At 41.8% G+C, this 23605-nt stretch overlaps 1 protein-coding gene across 9 annotated transcripts in view; it reads right to left on the bottom strand.

Moving 5' to 3' along the window:
- GREB1 (growth regulating estrogen receptor binding 1) overlaps positions 1-23605 on the bottom strand; it is a 161471-nt gene that overhangs the window by 86677 nt on the left and 51189 nt on the right. For 4 of the 9 annotated variants that reach the window (XM_039912395.1, XM_029074318.2, XM_039912385.1 and 1 more), the window contains 2 exons: positions 14667-14826; positions 2619-2735 (listed from right to left, as the gene is read on the bottom strand). In XM_039912395.1, coding sequence (XP_039768329.1) covers positions 2619-2735; positions 14667-14823 — 274 coding nt within the window. In that variant the 5' untranslated portion in view covers positions 14824-14826. The remainder of the gene's footprint in view (positions 1-2618; positions 2736-14666; positions 14827-23605) is intronic. The other 5 variants (XM_029074341.2, XM_039912398.1, XM_029074344.2 and 2 more) reach the window with 3 other exon arrangements.

Here is a 23605-nt window from a genome sequence, read left to right as displayed (position 1 = left end):
ACTCACTCTCTCCAAACCCCTTCTTTCTCCCTGCACCTTTCTTTCTCTGCCATTACTCTCCTATCTTCCCAGCTATAGCACCTCAACTTTGAGCTCTTTTTCTTCTCTTCCATTTTCTTCCCTAGGTCCAGTTCACTCCCCTCGTCTCCCTTCCATAAGTTTCTGCCTTCTATTTTTGCCTTCTGGTTGCCTTCCCCCACACACAAACACACTTCCTTCAGTCATCCTGAGTCACTGAAATTGATCCTGCAGCCTAGCAAGTTCTGAGTTAGCTTCAGTTTAGCATGACTCATGTAAGCCCAAGGTGGTCCAAGGCAGGGTGAGCTTTCCTTCGATCCTTTGAAGTTTACAAGCTGATTAAAGTGTTTCACATTCGCTGCTTCTATTGCAGCCTAACAGCCAGAGAAACTATGAGCTCCATTGGCAAGGTGGGTGAAAGGGGGGAAGAGAAGAAAGAAGGGGGGGTAATTTACCAAACCTGACCAAGGGGAAGTCAACCTTGGCCCACAGATGTGCATTTTGCTAATCTATGGCTTCCTCTGCAATTCAAAGGCTTCTGGGAAAATTCTGTTTGGATTTTTCCAATCAAAACATTGGTTCATGATCTGCTCTTCCCCTGGTGAGAAAATCTGCTTGCTGAGTCCCCCATACTATTGACATAACAGCCTTAGGGCTGTACAGGACTCCCTCTCATGGGGCACACTTGTGCCTTCCCCAGCACGGATCAGATCAGAGCACTAGTTCTGTCCCCAGCCTCACAGTGATAGGAAGGGGAAAGAGGAATGGGTCCAGAATCCAGGACTATGGAGGACTTCCTTCTACATGGTAGTCTCTGAGGAGGCTCCTCCAGAGGAAAACAGAACTGCAGATCTGGTGGCTTTTTCTGTCCTTCCCAGGTGTAAGCAAATCCACTGGGAAATGTGGAGTACACCACTCTAAACGCCCAACCCTGCCCCTGAGCTGGTTTGGGGAGGGGCTCCACCCTGCTTCTCCTTCCTCCTCCTTTTTCCTCTTCACTAGAAATGTGGATACCAAGCACAAGCAGTCTCACCTAGTGGAAAGAGTTTAGGCCTGGGATTCATGGGATGGGGGCTTTCATTCCTTTCCTGATGTGTGACCTTGGGCAAGTCACTTCACTTCCCACTGCCTTACTTTTTCCATCTGTAAAATGGGGATTAAATAATTGTTTTCCCTCCCACTTTGGATTATGAGCCCTATGGGGTACAGAGAATTTTGCTTGATTAGATTAGCAATTAGTCTGATTAGAGTTTACAGTGCTCAGCACCTAAGAAGTGCTTAACAAATCCCACAGTTACTAGTAGGAGGAGGAGGAATAGTAGTAGTAGGAATTCACTTGAGAAAGGGAATAGTTGCTTTGAAAAGCTGCCTCAAAAAAGGTATATCATTGGCGAATTCTCCAGACAAGAGGATCACTGTCCATAAAATTGTACTGATTTCATGGTAATAATAATAATAATGTTGGTATTTGTTAAGCGCTTACTATGTGCAGAGCACTGTTCTAAGCGCTGGGGTAGATACAGGGTAATCAGATTGTCCCACGTGAGGCTCACAGTTAATCCCCATTTTACAGATGAGGTAACTGAGGCACAGAGAAGTTAAGTGACTTGCCCACAGTCACACAGCTGACAAGCGGCAGAGCCGGGAGTCAAACTCATGACCTCTGACTCCAAAGCCCAGGCTCTTTCCTCTGAGCCATGCTGCTTCCCTCTGGTACCCTACAGAGCTTAGAGAAATTGAGAAAAGAGATCAGAAGAAGTCTGAAGTTAACGGAACAGGAATCACATGGCTTCAGCGATGAAAATGAAGAGAAAAAAAAAGTGAGATGATAAAAGGTCCAGACTTTAGGACAGGAGGTAGGAGAGCTAGAGATTGGTAGTGGAACAGATAAAGGATAAAGAATAAACTAGCAAGTAGGGGTGGAGGCAGATGGGATAGTGAGTGAGATGAGAATTTGGGTCTTTATGGGTGGGCATAGGTTGCAGGGAGTAGAAAGAGAAGGGCTCCACCATGTGCCCATGATGACTGCATGCGAGGCTCAAGCTTCCCTCTGACCTCCTACCAGGGCCTGCACCCCGCCCCGGATGACACCTCATATCTCCGCCACTTCTCCTCTCTGCCATTCTCTAGTCAGCCAATTGTATTTATTGAGTGCCTACTGTGTGCAGAACACTGTACTAAGTGCTTGGAAGGACACAATACAGCAATATAACAGACAATTCCCTGCCCACATTGAGCTAACAGTTTACCCAACTCCATAAGTCTGTACTTTTGCCCTTTTTGCCCTGACATTCTCCACCTTCTATGCACCACCGCCTTTCACCCCCATCCTCCTGCTTCCTCTCTCACAGCCACTGGCTTTTTCCAACCTTCTTGGACTACTTTTCCATGATCATCATTTCCTGACCAATAATAACCGTGGGTAAAACTACATGGAGGAAAGCACGGCAGATGGCCACCTTATGCCACCTACCCTTTTAGCACGTGGGATTTTGTCAGGACACTTAACGGCTGGGGAAAATCTATGGTATTTGAGCATTTCACAGCATATGATACCTGAAAGGTAAACTTGCTCCCCTGAAAATGCCATTAAATCTTACCATCTGTCGTACAGCAGCCTTCAGGAGGTGGATTCATCTGATAAGAATTAGGAGGGCTGTTTGAGTCTGATCCCTCATCATCATCTTCCTCTTCCTCATTGTCTGCCCTGCTACCTGCTAAATCGAGGTGGAAAAGTGAGTAGGGCAGTACTCGTTAGAGGCACAAGCAGTGCACCTTTTTGAAAGTGGTAAACTCTTGTTTCTGACTCTCAGATTTCGATACCTGAACCCTGAGAAGCAAGAAAATATCTTCTGGACAGTTTCTTTTGTACTCAGGAAGCTGTATATGTGTGTTCATTTCAGGAGTGTGAATGTGTGTGTGCATGTGGGTGTGTGTGTGTGTATATATATATATAAAATCTCCTCTCAGTGATTCCAGGGCAGGTGGTACAGACTGTGAACCACTCAAAGCCCTTTAATTCTCTAACTACCTTGTTTTTGTCCATTTTTCTATTCTTAGCACCTTCACTAGGTAGGCAGAAGAATTTAAATGAGGTAAAGCTCAGACTGACCAATTTTGCTACTTACTACCACCCCTGGCAAAAGATATGGTGATTAAGAATTTCTTTAAACAACTGACTCATATGAAAGTTTTTAAAATCAGGTTGCCCAAGCTCTTCCTTCTATAAATCATCAAGTGTTGATTAGAAGCACAGCTTTTCTGGTTGCTTATAGTCTGGGAAAAGGGACCTATTCTTCTTTATAAGAACATAATAATAATTGTTGTTGGTGATGATGATGGTATTTGTTAAGTGCTTACTATGTGCCAAGCACCGTACTAATCGCTGGAGTGGTTAAGCATTTGCTATGTGCCAAGGACTGCACTAAGCCCGGTAGTAGAAACGTACAATATATTCAAATACAGTCCCTGACCCACATTAACATACAGCCTAAGAGGGAGGGAGAACAGGCATGAAATCTGCATTTTAAAGTTGGAGAAACTGAAACACAGAAGTTCAGTGACTTGCCTGTTCATATAGTAGGCAAGCAGCAGAACCGGGATTAAAACCCAGGACTTCTAAGTCTCCATTCTGTGTTTCTTCCACTAGACCACACTGCTTCTGCCTCACCTGTTTCTTCTCCAGTATGTATGTGGTATTTCCACAGAGCAACGGAAGTAGCAGAATCCATCTCTGACAGAAAAGAGCCTTCTTCTCTACCCTTAGTATGGAGGCGGTTAGCTCGTAAAGTGGGAACAAGCAGAGCAAATTAATTTTAAGGATTATGTAGTGCTTCCAGCACCCTCTCAGGGTCACATCTGGAGAGTATCCAGTACTCTACCAGTTTCAACTACAAGAAGGAGAGTCAAGCAGAGGCATACCCTTTCCATTCCTAGCTTTTCCTTCCACTCTCTAGCCTCTGGCCATCTGCTACAAGTCAAGACTCCTCCGTGCTGGGCAGCAGTGGCATGGGAGAGAGTCAAGGGTGGAGATTCAAGTTGACTGCATGGAAGGAGGCAATGATAAACCAGTTCCGTATTTTTACCAAGAAAATTCTATGGATACACTACCAGAATGATTGCAGATGAAGGTGGGGCGTTCTGTGAGGTGTGTCCATGGTGTCACTATGGACTCGACAGCATAAGACAAGACAAGGATTTCCAGGGGCAGACTAGTACGAAGCTTTGGTGTCTTTCAGACTGACTGTCAATTTGTCAGTTCTTTGCTGATTTGGAGGAGCAGTTCAAAGTCACCTCAGCCAAGAGCATCTAGAAGCTCCTGTTTCAGTGATTCAAAGACAGTCAATGATGCTCTCTTTTAGATTAAAATAGTTTTCCAGAGAATTGGAATCCCATTTGATGCCAGCTTCCAAATTCTCCACTGCATTCTCAAGCATGGCTGCTTAGAAGTTGACCATCTACTTTAGTCAGTTTGTGAAGGGGGAAGTGGGGGCTGAGGAGGAGGATCAAACAAAACCCTTCCAATTTTGATACAATCTGCCACATTATTTTGAAGAAACCTTAGGTTCTTGATGATTGTCTCAAGATAGCCAAAAAGATTCAGTAGATGCCAAAGCCCACATCTAGGATGGGGTCAGGTGCTCTTGTTTGGTCTGTGAATAACGTAGAGAGTGGTCCTTAGGTGAGATTGCATCCAAAAGTGAGAGTGCAACCATGAAAATATGACAGTCTATGTCTTCTAGTTCCTTACCAATCAGGTTGGGCATCACTCAAGCATGAATGATTAAAAGGCCAAATAAAGGTATTTCCTACTGCCAACATGGTACACAGATCTTGGTGCTGTTCCCTGCACTTTTCCTCTAGCAGATCGAAACCTAAAATCACAGGCTGAAACCTCATTGTGATTCTGGGGGTGAATGGTTCACCATATTCTCAGCAGCTGGACCGGGATTTTGGCTAAAATTTTACCAGCAGTGGGATTCCATGGGGCCCTCTACTGTCAGCTCTCTCCCGAACTAATTATCAGTAACCGGAATCTTTCCTACTCTTCAATTGCTTCTTGAATTTGTATTTATATTTATTTGTGCACATCTTTAGCTGTGTGTATTTATTTGAACATTCAATTTTATTTATTCTATTTTCACTATGTGCAAATATCTCTATGTTGGTCTCCCCCATTAGTGTGTAAGTCCCCTGTGGGCAGGGAACATGCCTTGTGCTTCTGCTCTACCATTCTGTTGTACTTCCAAAGTGCTTGATTCGGTATATTGCATTCAGTTGGCATTCAATAAATACTGTCCCTGCTATTATTATCTTCTTTCTTCATAAAGTGGTGATTTACTTGTAATCCTGTGTCATTCCCTCAGTATTCTCTAGGAATAGAGCCTATGCAGGTGACTAAGCAATGTATCCCTCTTCTTGTTTGTTGATCTTGACCAGAATACTATCAAAGAGCTTAATGATGATAATGGTGTTTGTTAAGCACTCACTATGTGCCAAGTACTGTTCTAAGTGCTGGAATAGTTACAAGGTAATCAGGTGTCCCACGTGGGGCTCACAGTTTTCATCCCCATTTTACAGATGAGGTAACTGAGGCACAGAGAAGTTAAGTTACTTGCCCAAGGTCAAGGTCACACAGGGGACAAGTGGCGGAGCGGGATTAGAACACACAACCTCTGACTCCCTAGCTCATGCCGTTTCCAATAAGCCATGCTGCTATGAGCTTGACCAGTTCATACTTTGATAGCAGTGATGACATCAATAAATTGGATTTACTGAGCACTTAGTGTTCAGAGCACTGTACTAAATGCTTGGGAGAGTGCAATACAACAGAGTGTACAGGCACATTTCCTGCCACAATAAGCATAGAGTCCAGAGGGGGAGAAACATCTTCAAGTGTTGGAGAAAACCATGTCTTCACATATTTAATAGATGTGCCTACATAGTAAGTGCCTAACAAATACCGTAATCATTATTATATGAGAAGTAGTGTGGCATAGTGGAAAGAGCCCAGGCTTGGGAATCAGAGGTCATGGGTTCTAATCCCAGCTCTGCCACTTGCCCAAGGTCACACAGCAGAAAAGTCACAACTTCCCTATGGCTCTGTTCCCTCATCTGTAAAATGGGGATTAAGACTGTGAGTCCCATGCGGGACAACCTGGTTACCTTGTATCTACCCCAACGCTTAGAACAGTGCTTGGCACTTAGTAAGTGCTTAACAAATACCATCATCATTATTATTATACAACTATGAACACTAAGGTGTTTTCCGCCAGTAATTGAAGCTGAATGTTTTTAGTATCTGTCATATTTGGGTTGTTCCATGCTGAAATAGTTTGTCAAAATTTTGTCAACTGCTTTCTGCCCAGGTACCCGGATCCAGTATAATATCAGCAGCACCTCAGAACGACCCTGCCAGTAACTTCTGAAAACTCGTCAAAGCTTCAACCTCAAAGAGGAGCCATTACACAGACTTCAGTTCTTTATTCACACTCCACCAATTACTTTGGCATGGCCACACCAACTCACCTAAACCCTTCGGAACCAGAATAAGAAGCACTTCGTTGAGAATACGGAGATAAATGTCATAAAGTAGATGATAAATCAGTAAACCAATGAAATAAACCAATGAAGTATTTTCTAAAAATAAACCAATGAAATATTTTACTATCGGAACCTGTCAGTAGAGTGCATTGAAGAGCAAACCATGTACTATTTAGGGAATTTTCTAGTTTGTTTCTAAGACAATCATGTTTGCATTGCATGTGGCAACATGGCTCTGAGGTTCTGATATTCATTGTTAACACCCCATCTAAGCTATTCTTCTGTTATCACATTCTGGCTTTAAGCTACTGAAAACTAGGGTTGCTGGACTAACAATCCCAGCACTAAAACACTGGAAGGAATTGCCAAGCTGCTCTGAAAGCAGATATATTTAGCCATTATAGGGCTGAAACATACACTAAAGAAGAACAGAAGAGAGGGTAGAGAACTGGAAATGGCATTATCTTTAGGGCATCAAGCCAAGATCTTTGATCCACTTCACATGGGTGATTTGGTTAAATGAAATAACTGGCAAAAATCACATCATAAATTCTCCTTCAACACGTTCCTTTCCTTCATTTTTTTCTTGCAATGTCTTTGATTTGGCATTTTCCTTCAAAATGGTTCAAAATGTTCCTTAAATTTTCCCTGACAATGTGTGAGTGGGTGTGTATACATATCTTTATATATAGATATATGCACATGCACAAAAAGTATGTGCACTTGTTTTATAACACGTTTTTGTGGTGAAGTATATTGATCTTAATATTTCCCTAAGCAAAAATGATTCAAAAATGTATGCAGAGAGGAGAGATCAATTGATCTCAAGTAAGAGAAGGGGAAAGAAACAAAGGGGCAAAGATATGACATACAAAGTCAGTTATCATAACTTGGAAGGTTCCAGGGGAAGCAGCATGGTGAACTGGCAGGGTGCCAGTTTATGAGCCGGAGGACCAGGGTTAGAGTCTGAGTTCTGACACTAGTATGCCACGTGAGTGTAGACAAGTCATTTAACTTCTCTGTACCTCAATTTCCTCATTTGCAAAATGGGTATAATAATGCCTGTCTTTCCGACCTACCTCACAGAGTTGCTGTGAGGGCAAAAATGAGATCACTAATGTGAGAGTGCTTTGAGAATAAAAAGGCTACAGAAAATGAAGGTTAAGGGAATTTGTCTAGAGACTCTGCTGTTTTGAACTCTTCCATGTGCTTAGTATAGTGCTCTGTACATGATAAATGCTCAATAAATACCACTGATTGACTTTAAGGAATTAGAGATTCCTTACAGATTGGCTTCATTTAAGGAGGCAGGGCCTCCTGATATTTGATACTTCGAAGCAGTGTGGTCTAGTGGAAAGAGCATAGGCCTGGAGTCAGAGGACCTGGGTTCTAATCCCAGCTCTGCCACTTGTCTTCTGTGTGACCTTGGGCAAGTGACTTAAGTTCCCTGACCCTCAGTTTCTTCACTTATAAAATGGGGATCAAATACCCCTACTCCTTCCCCAGACTGTGAGTCCCATATGGAACAGGTACTGCATTTGACCTGATTATCTTGAATCTAAACCAGTGCATGGTGCAGTGCTTGGCACAAAGTAAGCACTTCACAAATATCACATTATTATTATTGTTACCTGTCACATAAGTATGAGATTTCTATCTCAACAATAGAAAATTTTAACTTGACTAATGTCTATAGTCTCATATTGATAAAGATGAGATTCACCTAAGTAAAAAAGAGAAATAATACTAATTTTCATCCTATTCTAGCTTCCACCGAGGTAGAACATTTTGTCAATCAGGTGCAGAGAGATGCCCTAGGTATTTCCAAAAGGGTTAAGCAAGAACAATCCCCAGGGGGTAACCAGAGGCATACTCTTAAGGCACTCAATCAGCTTTCTCCCCCTTACCTATCCTCACTCCTCTTCCTCTACAACCCAACCCACAACTTCACTCTAATACCTATCTACTCACTGTCCCTCTCTTTCATCTTTTTTATGGTATTTGTTAAGCACTTATGTGCCAAGCACTGTTGTAAGCACTGGGGTAGATATAAAGGTATCAAGTTTGAACACAGTCCCTGTCTCGCATGGAGATCACAGTCTAGGTAGGAGGGAGTGGGATTTAATCTTCACTTTACTGATGAAGAAACTGAGGCAGAAAGAAGTGAAGTGCCTTGCCCATGGTCACATGATCAGACAAGTGGTAGAGCCAGGATTAGAACTCAGGTCCTTCTGACTGCCAGGTCCATGCTTTCTCTGCGAAGCTACACTGCTTCTCTTCCACTGTCGACCCCTTGTTCATACTCTCCTTCCTGCTTGGAACGCCCTCCCCCTTAACATCAAACAGACTAGCATTCTTCTGATCTTGAAAGCCCTACAAAAATCTTGCCTCCTACAAGAAACCTTCCCCAACTAAATTCTCAGGCTCCCACCTTACTTTCTCATCTATGAATTTAGCCCCACCCCTTAAAGTATTTAGGATCTCATTCCAACCCCCAACCACTTATGTGCATTTCCTCATACTCAGTTACTTTCTTTTCTTTTCATCTATTTTGGTGTCTTCCTCTCCTGCTAGACTGTAAACTCCTTGAGAGGAGAAAGACTGCCTACTTATTTATTGTACTCTCCCAGGGACATATTTAATACAGGACTCTGCAAAAAGGAAGCTCTCAGTGAATTCCATACAACTACACACATTTCTTCAGAGAACTTTACCTGGTCCTCTACCTTCTCTTTGTCCACCCACCAAAAAGGTCTACATGCCCAGCTGTTTCTCCATTTGCCCTGTCACTGGGAGAGATTGGGCTATTCTCTCATAGTAAATATAGCAATAATCATAATAATAATGGTACTTGTTAATCACTTACTATGTGCTAGGCACTGTTCTAAGCAGTGGGGTAGATACAAGTTAAACTGGTTGGCCATATTCCTTGTTCTACATGGAGCTCATACTCTTAATAAAGATAAGGGAACTGAAGCCCAGAAAAGTGAAGTGGCTTGCCCAAGGTCACAGAGCAGAGAAGTGGCAGAGCCAGGATTATAATACAGGTCCTTCTGACTCCCAGGCCCATGCTCCATCCACTCTTGTACTTTCATAGGGAATGAGGGAGAGGGTAGAATTTACCTGTCACAAGAAGATTTGGGATCTCGTGAGCGAACCACTAAATAAGGTCATTCAGAGCAAGGCCAAAGGAGACGAGAAGGATGTTGATGCCAATCTCAAGCCCAAAACAAACTGGACATTAGACCAAAAACATGAGAAAGACCACGTTAGTCATCTGGGTCCTAATCCCAGCTCCACCACTTGCCTGCTCTGTGACCTGGGGAAAGTCACTTAACATCTCTGTGTCTCAGTTACCTCATCTGGAAATGGGGATTAAAGCTGTGATCCCCATGTGGGACATAGACTGTGTCCAAGCAGATTATTTTGTATCTATCCAGTACAATGCCTGGCACACAGTAAGCACTTAACAAATACCATTAAAAAAAAAAAAGACATGGAGACCGACAATGAAGGAGAATATCTGCTGTTTAACCTTGGGTAAATCACTTCTCTTCTCTGTGTCTCAGTTACCTCATCTGTAAAATGGGAACTGAGCCTGTGAGCCCCACATGGGAGAGGGACTGTGTCCCTGATTTGCCTGTATCCACCCCAGCACTTAGTAAAGTGCCTGGCACCTAGTAAGCACATAAAAAATTACTATTATTATTATTATTAATGCATTCCATTCAAATGATCCACATGAGAAGCCAAGAATCCTAACTAGTTCCTGGCCCTTGATCTTGGAAAGAAGTCATCCTTTGGACATGAGATCCTTGACATTGCCCACATAATGCCTTTACTGCCTTTTCCTTTGTGCCAACTTTGTGAGTTGAAGCAGCTCTTTCCCCTATTCAGTGACAACTGGGAAAGCAGGACGTGAGAGGTGGAAAGGTGAAACTCTGGTTTTGTTCTGCTGACTCTTTCACACACTGCCCAAGGGGACAGTAATGGGGAAACTACTACTTCTTTTTTAAGGGGAAATTATAGTTTCTCAAAAGAATGGCTGAGAATGGTTGTAACATGAAGATGCACTCCAGGTTGGAAAATAAGCAAAATGACAAGAGCCAAACTGCCCTGGAATTCAATTAGACCTAATCTTAAACAATTTAATCATCTTTAATAGCAAATCTATCCATGTTGCTTTGCAAACCTGAAAGTAAAAAGAATTCAAAATCACAATATTCTCAAAGGAGGGGGCTTTTAAGCCTGTGAAAGTCAGGGAAGTACTCAAGCCAGTCAGTGAAAAAGCAAGAATAAAGGTCAAAGGTCCCCCATCAGACATTCCAAGGTCTTTGATAGGACCAGTTAGTTAGCTAGCAACAAGTTTTAGCTTTTTTACCTTGATCCATTGCAGGACAAACTCATCCACTAGCCTGTTCTGGTAAGATGTTTTGGGGCTTTTTTTTCCACTGTTTCCCATGTTGTTGAGTGAAGTTGAAAGTTTGTCTTAAAATTCAAAGTTCAAGAGTCCTTCACATTGCTAACTAAACTCCTCAGTTACTTTGTCTTATATTTACATTGTATTAAACTGTACTCAGGAAAACACTTGCTTTCTTTTTGTACTGAGAAAATGGGATTCCTCATATCATTTGGTGTGTTTCATAAATTGTACTTTGATATGTATCTTTGCATAAAGTCAAAAAAAGAGAGTGTTTGGTGCTTTTTGATGCCAGTGGGAAGAAAAGTTCCCAATTCAAAGAACAAAGAAAAAGGGTTTATCCTGCAGTAACAAGCCCACTGCTAAATCACAGTAACAAAAAAATAAAATGTTAATGGAGCAAAGGGGTATTTAGCATACCAGTACCATGGCAATAAAAATAATCTTTAATGTTATTGCTTGAGGAAGGAGAGCAAAGAGATAAGAGGCAGGCCCACAGCAACAGACAAAACAAGATGCGACTTAAGCAAACTGGTCTGCACAGAGTTTTATGATGCAGAAAACAGTGGCTTGAGCTTTAAGTGGTTTTGTAAAAGCTGACATAAACATGACACAAAAGGCTGCAGCTCTCCCCTCCACTCAAGAGGGATGAAGATATTCAAAACAACATAGTTCTAACCAATTTCTGGTGCCAATTTAACTGAAAAAAAAAATGAGAAAAGGCAAGAGACAATCTGACCCTGGTTTTCATACCAAAGTGTACGTTGAACTAGTCAACTGACATCTGGCAGCAAAAATGCTAGACATTTAACACCAAAGGAATGTAAATTGTAAACCACAAAGCTGACCTTGAAAACCTACTCTTTTCCAAAGCATTTCAAGCAGATATAGGTACTCTGTGAGGTTAAAATCTTAAGGGATCTCGATTCCTTGACTGATAATCCTTCGAGTTTCTTCCTAGTACCTTGTAAGGCATTCCAAGAGGTGAATCTTTAAAATATGGTCTGGATCTCAGGTTTAAAAGAACTCCCATGGTGCAAATCTTTATTACAGACACCATCTCTACATTTTGAGAATAGCTCAAAATGGGGCAACAATACATGAAGCCCTACTTGAATTTGTACAAAGAAGCAGCATGGCCTAGTGGCAAGATCACAGGCTTAAGAGTCAGAGGATGTGGTTTCTAATCCCGGCTCTGCCACTTGTCTGCTGTGTGACCTTGGGCAAGTCACTTCACTTCTCTGTGCCTCAGTAACCTCATCTGTAAAATGGGGATGAAGACTGTGAGCCCCATGTGGGACAATCTGATTACCTTGTATCTACCCCAGAGCTTAGAACAGTGCTTGGCACACAGTAAGTGCTTAACAAATACCATAACTGTTGTTATTATACTATCAGGACATCTGGGCTAGCCAATTTTAAAGTACGTCGAAATCCAAAAACTTCAATTCTAAGAAATGTTCCCCTAGTGCAACAGATGATGCTGACGATGATTTTGTTCGGTTTTTCTGTAGGCAAAATTCATTTGATCATATTTCCTGAGGGCTTACTGCATGAAGAGCACTATACTAAGCACTTGGAAATGTACAATATCAAAATAAACAGACACATCCCTGCCCACAATGAGCTTAGAGTCAAGAAGATGCCACTATAATGAGTGTCTACCTATTTTGTTACATTATCCTCTCCCTAGTGGTAAGTACAGTGCTGTGCACACTGTAAGCGCTCAATAAATATAATTGATCAGCCTATAAACATTCACCCCGTTGTCCACATTCATCAGCGTCCCTAGGGAGTTAGAACTGGTGACACTAGGCATGAGAAGGTTGTAATGATCCATACTCAGCATCTTACTTTTCATTTTTATTAAAATGTTTAATAGCTCCTTGCCTGAAGGCTTTAAGGCTGGCCCGTTGAATCCTGGACCCATTGTTCATTTCTACACTCAGATTACTGAGAAAGGCCATGGTCCCAATTAATTTTTGCTCAATGCTTCTTCTAATATAAATAACTAAACATAAAATCTAAGGCAGTGCAGGTTGTCATTTAAAACCTTCGGGCAGAGTTTTCCAGAATTGAGTGGCTTTTCATTCCTACCATGTGAAACTTATTTCAGTCATTTGAATAAAAGGCTCCAGATGAAGTGCTTAGTTCAGTGTTCCATGCACAGTAATCCCTCAGTATATTTTCAGAGAATTTGTAAAGTGCTTACTATATGCCAGGCACTGTAGTACTAAATGCTGGGGTAGATACAAGTTCATCAGGTTGAACAGAGTCCATGTCCCATAGGGGGTTCACAGTCTTAATCCCCATTTTCTAGATGAGGAAACTGAGGCACAGAAAAGTTAAGTGATTTGCTGAAGGTCACAAAGCACACATGGGGCAGAGCAGAATTAGAACCAGGTCCTCTGACTATCAGACCCATACTTCAGCCATTAGGCCAAGCCGCTTCTAAATACCATTGACTAATAGCTGAATTTTTAAAATACCAACTGCTCCTTCTCTGGCCTAAATATTTCCTAAGTTAAGGTAACTAAATTTCATTAACCTCATGCAGCAACAACAGGCTAAATAACTCTACATCTAGGAGTCATTCTTGATGGAATGAGTCTAAGTTATTGTTATTATTACATTTCTATTTCTCAAGTGCACCTGGTGTTGATCCATTATACTATGACATTTATCACATTATAAATATGAATTATTGATATTTAAAAAAAAATATCCAGCTTACTTGACAGGCATCCAGAAATACTACCTGTGAAATTGAGATCAGTAAGAAAAAGGAACTCTAGTCCCTTAAATTTGTACAAGTGGAGTTTCCCCAGTTACTGTAATGATAACTGATTCAATTATAATGCATTTCAGTCTCCATTATTTTTTTTTTACTGTTTCAGCTGCTGATTAGAATTGTCTCCTTCCATCTTTTGCTTTGGAATTACTTATGGTTGGAAAATACTAGACTATGATTTCACACTGAAGCAGAACAGGAAATACTTCAATCAATTGTATTTATCCATTGAGCACAATGTGTACAGAGCACTGTGCTAAGTGCTTGGGAGAGTCCAATTCAACAGAGTTGGTAGACATGTTCCCTGCCCAGAGGAATTCTTTTTCTTATAGCACTGCTTAATTCCCTAAATAATTACAAAATCCATTAAATAGCAAAACATCATGTTTTCCATGAGGGGCAAATAACTGCTGCAATATTTTAATAGGCTTTCAATCTGTTTCAGGTGCAAAGAATTTTTTTATAATTTCTAGGTTGCCTCTGACTCATCCCCCCTGAGTTATGTGGAGAGATGTACCCACACACCCAGAATGTTAAAAATGTCTTTATCAGTCCAAATGAAATAAAATAAAACCTCAAAGCACAAATACACAAAATGACAAACGCTAGCCCAGGGCTCTATGACCTCATTGTGTGTGTGGTCAAATTAATGATTCTCCCTTTCTCTTTTTCTTAATTTGACAATGCTCCTGACTTTTTGCAATCCCTCCTGCCAAATAAATCACTAGGTAAAGATTTCTGGCAAGGCAAACTTCAACTCTTCATTTTCAACTGTGCCAGAAACACTGGTCTAACACTGTCCACAGAAGAGCAAATGAAAAACTTCCAGGAAAGAATTCCCCACCCTACGATTCCAGGGATTGCTCATTAATGAAATAGAAGCGAATCTCCTACCTTCCAGGGAAGAAAGCTGCTGTTCAGCTTCCAGGTATAACTGAGAAAAAACCGGTCGGGGAACCAAACTGTTGGACCGCAGGGAGGCTTCAATGGAGTTGTGTAACACTTCTTCAAAACGGGTGGTCTTCAGCTGGCCAGCGTAAGAATTCCCCATCTTCTGAAACAAGGATGATGATGATGATTATTTTTTCTTAAGTCACATTTCCATTTCAGGTCACTGAACAAACAAGAGCCCGGAGAGCCAAGTGTGGAATTCAATCCTGCTTTTGAAAGAAAGGAAGGACTACTACATTGTCTAACCTGGCAGCCCACACTAAGCAGACCCTGCTGGTAAATTACAGGAAGTTATATAAGTAACAGCTTTCTGTAATGCAACAGAAAGACAGCAGGGTATGACACCTTTTTAAAGATTTCCCTGGAAAAAGAATTCCAGTCATTCCCAGGTTTAACAAGCCTGGATCTCAAAGATGCATTTGAAACAGACAGACATGCCATCCAATAACCTTTGATTGTCAAAATTTAGGCCAGAGTGCCCCTAAGGACTTTCTGGAGATGAGTTACTTTTTGTACGCTAAGGCAAACGGCTATTCAAGTGACCCATAAACAACATGTACCTAAAAACTGTGGCTAGGTTAGAGCATTCTAACCCCGTTACGCTCTAGCAAACCACATTGCTTTCCAAAATATGCCCCTTTCGGGAATTAGGGAAACCAATTTTTCATTAGCACCTTGCCTGCCGGAAGGACATTATTGGTAACAATGTACTGAATCTGAACAAAAAGACTGTCGGTCATTAATAAGTATTTACAGAACAAATGTCACTGCAGCTCTCTGCTGCATTAATTCAGCGATCTCTTTTTCCCATATAATTAGCATGCGTCATCAGCTCATTGAGCGGTGGGTCCTTTGTCTGGTGAACCCCCAAACGCACGCCTCACTGAACCCTTTTAATAATCTACAATCACCATGCTTCGCTAAAAGTGAAATGGTTTCCGTTGAAAGTGAAATGAACTGGTGAACGGTCCTGTTCATTTTCTCTTTCGGATGTAAACATTGTTTTGCCTTTTTCAACTAAAAGTAAATGGAACCCATTAAACACTTCCTGCTTGTGGCAATAATTCCTGACCACCAGACTCCTTTCTTCAGCCACTGGTGACTGCCTGGGGAAATAAACTGTCTGGGCAGCTTGCTGCTGGAATTGTACCCAAACAAAGACAAAGTTATCTTGAATGAATGAGGTCAGCTTACAATAAGTCTCCTAGGAGCTCATTTAGGCTCTTTGCCTGACTTACTCCACATTTGTTGCGGTCCCAACTACTCATAGCACTAAAACTCAGACTTCAAAAAATCATTCTAAACATAGTCTTCCTTTGTTATACTGTTGTCATTATTCATATTCATAAAAATACCTTCGGTTTTTTCAGATCCTTCTCCCATTACAGCACTCAGGAACATGTCAAAAGCTTCGAGTGCACCTGTTTCAAATGGATCACCCCTTTCCAACTGGATAAAAGATAACACATTTCCCAAACTGAATCTAAAGGAACTCCTACAGACCTCTGTCACTCTCGTGGGGGTCCTAGGCACAGGAAGTGTAGTGCTCTGGGTTCCGCTGCCTGAAAAGGATCAGGAGAAAGGGTTGGGAGAAGCACAGAGGAAGGAAAAGAACAGAGTGGTTATTTGTTGGGGGTTGGACAGGGAAAGAGCCTGGAGATTTGGGGAAGATAAAGGCACTTCTACCAAGGACTGAAGGAAGGAGAATGTAAGTATAAACAATGAGAAAAGGCCTGGAGGGTTTGATCAGATATCAGCAGGGGTCACCGGAGAAAAATTTAGGAGCTGCCAATCTAGACTACTTCCCTGTCAGGAAAAGGCCTTCTAACTCAGTCTGGGCTAAGCAAGAGTAATTCTATTGCATCCTCCTGCTGCTTTGAACCTATTCTTGACTTCCTCACTGCCATTACCAGCTGTTACCAACTGCCCTCTTTCCCCATTAAGTTAAACCTCCTTACAGCAGGATGTCCCTCCCCAAGCTAGCCCCTTGATTCTGGTCTTCTTTTTTTCCTCTCAGTCCCTTGGTTTATCCCCTGCATACACTCTCTCATCTCACTAGCAGAGCTGAACTTCCCACCAGGGTGCTCTCTATGGGAATCCTATGGCCAACTATGCCCTCTCCTTCTAAAACTGCCTTTTCCTGCAAAAATCTAAGCAAGGAATCATTCCTGGGGCTTCCCAGTGGACAGAGGACTTTGGGACAGCCTAGGGTCCTATCACCCTAGGCATAAGGGGAGGGCTGCCTGACTGAAGCACCAAATCTGACTCGCCTGCCCTGGTCTAAGATGGGACACCCCAGTACCTAAGCAGAAATGCTCAACCCAAACGAGAAGTGGCTGGAGACTCACTCCTGGAAGATAGAGTTGCCCAAGTCCTGTCCAAGCTGGGGTGCATTTGGCTTTGTACCAACCTGATCTGGCCCCAGGACTCATGACCCACTAGGACCTACTGGCTTTTCCAACCCTGATCCTCTCCCTTATATTTTCTTATTCTGTCATTTCCAACCCATAGCGATTCCATGGAGACATCTCTCACCCCTCTTCGAAACATTTACACCGTCTTCCTTCATGGAAATGCCAAATCTCCTCAGGACCAGAGATTCCAGACTGTGAGCCCATCATTGGGCAGGGATTGTCTCTATCTGTTGCTGAACTGTACATTCCAAGCGCTTAGTACAGTGCTCTGCACATAGTAATCGCTCAATAAATACTATTGAATTAATATTAATAGTATTAATAAATACTATTGAATTAATAGAGAAGCAGCATGGCACAATGGAAAAAGCACGGACTTTGGAGTCAGGTCTCATGAGTTCGAATCCCAGCTCTGCCATTTGTCAGCTGTGTGACTGTGGGCAAGTCACTTAACTTCTCTGTGCCTCAGTTCCCTCATCTGTAAAATGGGGATTGAGACTGTGAGCCCCACGTGGGACAACCTGATTCCCCTGTGTCTACCCCAGCGCTTAGAACAGTGCTCTGCACATAGTAAGCGCTTAACAAATACCAACATTATTATTATTACTATTAATACCTCAATACCCGCCGGGGTTCATGTACCCCGGCTGGAGTGTTCCTTTCACCTGCAAGGTGGCTGGGTTGGTCACATTAATGGCATTTGTTAAGCACCTACTATGTTCAAGGGACTGTACTAAGCGCTGTACAGTAAATCACGTTAGACATAGTCCCTGTTCCACGTAGGGCTCACAGTCTCAATTCCCATTTTACAGATGAGGTAACTGAGGTCCAGAAAAGTGAAGTGTGCCCAATGTCACACAGCAGACAAGTGGCGGAGATGGGATTAGAACCCATGACTTTCTGACTCCCAGGCCTGTACTCTATCCACTCTATCATACTGCTTCTCCAGTGTGTGTCTATGTGGTGTTTTTATTACCAAGGCGTCCTTCACTAGCTATTTACTCCTCACAACACCCCTGTGAGGTAGGGTTCATGTATTATTATCCCCAATTTAGAGTGGGGAAACTGAGGCACAGGGAGCTTAAGTGGTTAGCAGGTGCTGCTAGACATGGTGAGTTTTTCAATTTTGGCAGGTGCAGGCAAGACCCATAGATAAATGTTTCAATCAAGCCTGGAAAGGAGACAGAGCAAGCATATAAGTGCTTAGTACAGAGCTCTGCACGTAGTAATCGCTCAATTAATACTATTGAATGAATATAAGGACTGAGGGGCTGGCTTCTTCTCCTAGCAGAAGAATCAGGGTCAGCAGTACTACTCATCAATTATATCACTGGAGCACCTACTTTGTGCAGAACACTGTACTAAGCACTTAACCTTAAACTTCAGGAATGCCTCTCACAGAGGATGCTCACTCCCCTCATTAGGCAGCCAAGATCTTTTACTGAATGCCCAATGGGGGCGGCACAAGACTTTGAACTGTAAGTACCATGCCAATTCATCCTCATTTCACACCGCTGAAAGAGGTGGGAAAGTCTAGGTATAAACACACCATTACTGCATAAAACCCTCTCCTTTCCCACTTAACATAAAAGGTTCACTGGCAGTTCACCGACACTGCTTGCAAATTCTATCCCTCCTCTGATCTAGCTCAGCTTTCCTCTGATTTTCAACACAAATGAAGCCTCCCTTTGACTACGGATAATAATAATAATGATTGTATTTGTTAAGCGCTATGTGCCAGGCACTATACTAAGCGCTGGAGTGGAGATGCGCTCAAGTCTGTGAAGATTAACCCCAAGCAAGCAAGACTTCCCTCCAATCTCATGTGCTGTGGAGCTTGTGATCCTCCACTCTGGCTGTCACCCAACAAAGCCCTAGGGTGATCTTCTCTTCCATCTACCTTCCAATCAACCAACCAATCAGGCATTGCTATTTAATGATCACTTACTGTGTGCAGAGAACTGTACTAAGAGCTTGTGAAAGTACAATTCAAAAGAGTTGGTAGATATGATTCCTGCCCACCAGAAGCTTACAGTCTACAGTATATGGAATACAGCAATCCCACCGCTTTTCCCTTATCTACTGTTTCATACTATTCACCCTAATTAGCACAAATAATTGAACATGGACTGCCATAAACCGCCTTTTCATCCATGCCTTGGCAATGTCCTTGGCCACAACATGTACACTATTCAGCAAGCAGCTTAATTTGGGAGGTGGCCACGATAGGGGAGCCACTTTCAAGCTATGGAGATCCTGATCCAGAACTCCCCAAATACAGATAATTTTCAAAACCAGGTTTTCTACAGGCTGATTTTTAGTGTGGGAAAAGATTTTTCTGGCACTGTAGGCAATAATAATGATGACAATTATTACATGCTTACTAGGTGCCGATTGATCATATTTATTGAGTGTTTACTGTGCGCACAACACTATACTAAGCATTGGGATTGATACAGCAGGATTTGGGTTCTAATCCTGGCTCCGCCACTTGTCTGCTGTGTAACCTTGGACAGTCATCTCACTTCTCTGTATCACAGTTGCCTCATCCATAAAAGGGGGATTAAAACTGAGACCCATGTGGGAGAGGGACTGTGTCCAATATGATTGCCTTGTATCTACCCCAGTGCTCAGCACATAAATACTTAAATACCACAATTGTTTCTATTATTAGTCTGGTGGGACATAATCCCTGTCTCACATGAGGCTCACAATCTAAAATAAAGGGAAAATGTGTATTAAATTTTCCCCATTTTACAGATGATGAAACTGAGGCTCAGAGAAGTTAAGTGACATGCCCATGTTCACACAGCAGGCAAATGGCAGAGCCAGGATTGGAGCCCAGGTCCTCTGACTCCTAGGCCGTGCTCTTTCCACTAGGCCACACTGCTTCTCCGTAGGGCAACAAATGAGTGAAGCCACAAGTAAGAGAGTTGAGGAGGCAGGCTCTGCTCTTACCATTATTTGGAAAGGTAAATGGTCATCACTATCAAACCAGGTATGAGAATTGAAATGCAAGTATTAAAAAACTTTAATAATAATGATAAAATATAAAATTGTGGTATGTTAACCATGTTATTTTTAAAGTGATCACCGTGTGCTAAGAACTGGAGTAGATATAAGTTAATCAGGTTGGATGCAGTGTCTGTCTCATAAGTGACTCACAATCTAAGCAGGAGAGAGGACAGGTATTAAATCCCCATTTTACAGAGGAAGAAACTGAAAGAGGCAGAAATGACTTGCTCAAAGTCATACAAAGTCATACAAGTGGCAGAGACTCCCATCCTTGTGCCTTTTCCACTAGGCCTCGCTGTTTCTCAAGCACTATACTAAGCGCTAAGTGCCCAACTCTATACGGAGAGTTAGGGTACATAGCAGAGAAGCAGGTCAGACAAAATCTATATTCCACATAGGGCTCATGTTTACAGAGAAGCAGTGGTTGCCAAGTGGAAAGAGCACAGTCCTGTAAGTGAGTGCTTCGCTCATAGTAAGTACTTAACAAATACCATAATTTTTCTTACCATTAAAGGGGAGGGAGAAAAGTGGGGGGAGGAGTGGCAGGGGGAGAAGTTATTTATTCCCTACTTTACAGATAAAGAAACTAAGACACAGAAATGATGTTACATTACCCAAGGTCACAGAGCGAGCAAATGGTGGAGCTGGGATTAGAACCCAGGTCTCCTGATTTACAGGCCTGTTTCCTGCCCATTAGGCCCCCTTTAAAAAGGATAAATCCTTTCCTCCAGAACTGCCAGCTTCTAACTCACTGTATCCTCTATATGCGAATCAGAAACTAATGTCCAGAGAAGGAAAACAACTGCAGAACTGTACTCTTTGGCCCCAGATTTTAATTAGAGATACTATGAGAACAGAATAAACTCTCAACACTCTCCCCTCCATTATGCTCAGGCAAAAATAATTCCACCACCAATTCCAGAAAGCAAAGCATTGCTACTTGCAAGATGATTTTCCAGATCTCTGCAATGATACATTTCCTTCCCATTTTCTTTTACTCATTTTGCCTAGGATCCTGGGTCTTGGAAACAAGTCTAATGTTAAGATTGACTTTCCTCTGTACTGCTCTTCATGCTGCTTTCTTGGCAGGCCCACATTTCCAGACAAGAAAAATCTCAGCGCAAGACATTATAATGAGTCCTGCCAAATTTCCAACTGCCCTTTGAGGAGAGCTCACAGGTAGAAAGGACTTAAAAAAGTTTTGGCAATGCTAAGATTTAAAATGTTGGAAATCCACTCTAAAATCATTACAGTAATATAGCACTGACTTACAGAAAAATGGTAAGCCTCTCTGAATGGTTGTTTCAAAGAGAGGATAGTTATCTGATACACTAAACCCTTTTAGTTGACAGTGCTCTGCACACAGTAAGCATTCAATAAATACCACTGATTGAGTGAATGCAAATGAGCACCCATAAGCATATTCTTAATATTATTTAAATAATCCATCTGCCACTAAGGCAAAGAAAAGGTGGGTTACTGAAACAAATCACAAAGATAACACATTTCTTGAAAATGACATTTCCATAGACAACAGGGAAAAATCCAGCTGTTCAGAATTCTCTGAAGCAATTTAAAGGCCTTCTTCAGAGATTTCAGAATGAGGGGCACTTGGGAAAAAGAAGGCAGAAAAATGACACCCACCCTCCCAATCAATTTGACACTACTTTCTCAAAACTCCTCTAACATTCAGGTCTTGGCCTGAGTTCTCTTCCCCAGAACATCTAACTTGTTTGTAACATCACAGTTTTCTTCAAACAAGCAGCTAAAAATTATATTTTGCTCAAAGAAATTTGTGATCAGTCCCCACCTCAAATCTTTACTTCCTATTGGCATTTCCTATAAAAAAAAAAAGGAAAGAAAACTCTTTGAATGGACTTACTCAAGAGGTAAAATAACTGTAATAAAAATATTCATAACCACTTTGCAAACTTAAGACATCCTTCCAAGTAAAATCTGTTTCACATACAATTTTGATCTACCTTTCTTACATCCTTTCACTTTGCCCATATTAAGCTAGAAACTACATGTCCCTAACAAAAGACACTGTTCCAAACTAGTGCCTCATGAAGAAAGAATATGCCCCCCGTTCACATGATAGCACTGGATGATCTGCAGTCCCAAATCGCATCAATCATTCTGCCTTAATTTGATTAGGTAGTAAAAACAGCTATGTGACACTTCAAAGTAAAGAGATTTGCTATCAGCAGGCTCCTGTCAACTATCACTCAGCTGTATGATTTCCAAGTGAGTTTTCATATTTTAGATTCCTTTCCCCCCATTTACATTAACTTTCAACCTTTCCCACTAAATCTCATTTCATAGCTCTTGGCCATATTTCTAACCTCATTAGGTTTATGAGAGCGAGGTGCCCCTTGCAAAATTCTAGGGTTATATTCATGAATATACATACATATTAGCAAGCTTCAGTGCTCTGGACAACAATTTCCCACTTCTCAAAGAAGATTTTGAGAATGTAAATGCAAATCCCAAAGGTAACACAAAATACTATCTCATTTTACCAAAGCATCTTGTTTGCAGAGCCTCTAATATTTCATTCCTGGCAAAGCACTTCTCTCAAAGAAAACTTCAATTAATAATTGTTTGCAGTTCCATTTCATTCCAGATGTTTACATATTGCCTCTCAATATTTAATGTATTATATTTTCTGAGATTTAGACTGAACATTCTGGAGGACAGTAATGGGATCTCTCGCGCCATCTTTTAGGTACTTGTTTAGGGAAACTTTTATTCCTCCCTCTGGTGCCTGTCAGTTCTCCATTCATTTTACTCAAGATCACAATAGTTCATGAAATTGCTAGCCAATGCTGCGGAATATATGTCAGTAAGACCCTCTTTTGATATATTCTCTTCAGCTTCTAGGCTCATCTAATTGAAACAAGCCAAAAAGAAATAAATATATCAGTTTATGTACTGCTGTCATTTTATCCTCATCCTTAAAGGTATTTCTGCTTGTCTTAGTTTTCTGACTTTCTCCAAAGTCTCACAACTAGAAAGGAGCAGTGTGTCCTAAGAGAAAGGAGACAAGTCAGGGACTCAGAAGACCTGGATTCTAATCCTGACTCTGCCACTTGCCATTTCTGTGACCTTGGGCAAGTCACTTAACTTCAATGCACCTTAGCTTCCTCATCTGTAAAACAGATATTAAATACCTATTCTCCCTCCCTGTTAGACTGTGATCTCAAGTCGGGGACAGGACTGTGTCCAAGCTGATTTATCTTATAATCTTCCCCAGTGCTAGTACAGTGCTTGGCACATAGTAAGCCCTGCCAAAATTACTATTATTATTACTACTATAGTTTAGTTATACTTTAGTTGCACCACCTCCACCACCCTGTGTCGCTTGGGTGACAGCAGGCCAATAACACAGTTTTGGTTCTCTTTGCCTCTCATGTATGATTGAAGACAACCACTCATCATCACAAATATGAA

This window comes from Ornithorhynchus anatinus, chromosome 1 (genome assembly GCF_004115215.2).
Source record: "Ornithorhynchus anatinus isolate Pmale09 chromosome 1, mOrnAna1.pri.v4, whole genome shotgun sequence".
In the NCBI taxonomy this organism is placed as follows: domain Eukaryota; kingdom Metazoa; phylum Chordata; class Mammalia; order Monotremata; family Ornithorhynchidae; genus Ornithorhynchus; species Ornithorhynchus anatinus.
This window is presented reverse-complemented; position numbering and strand designations above follow the sequence as displayed.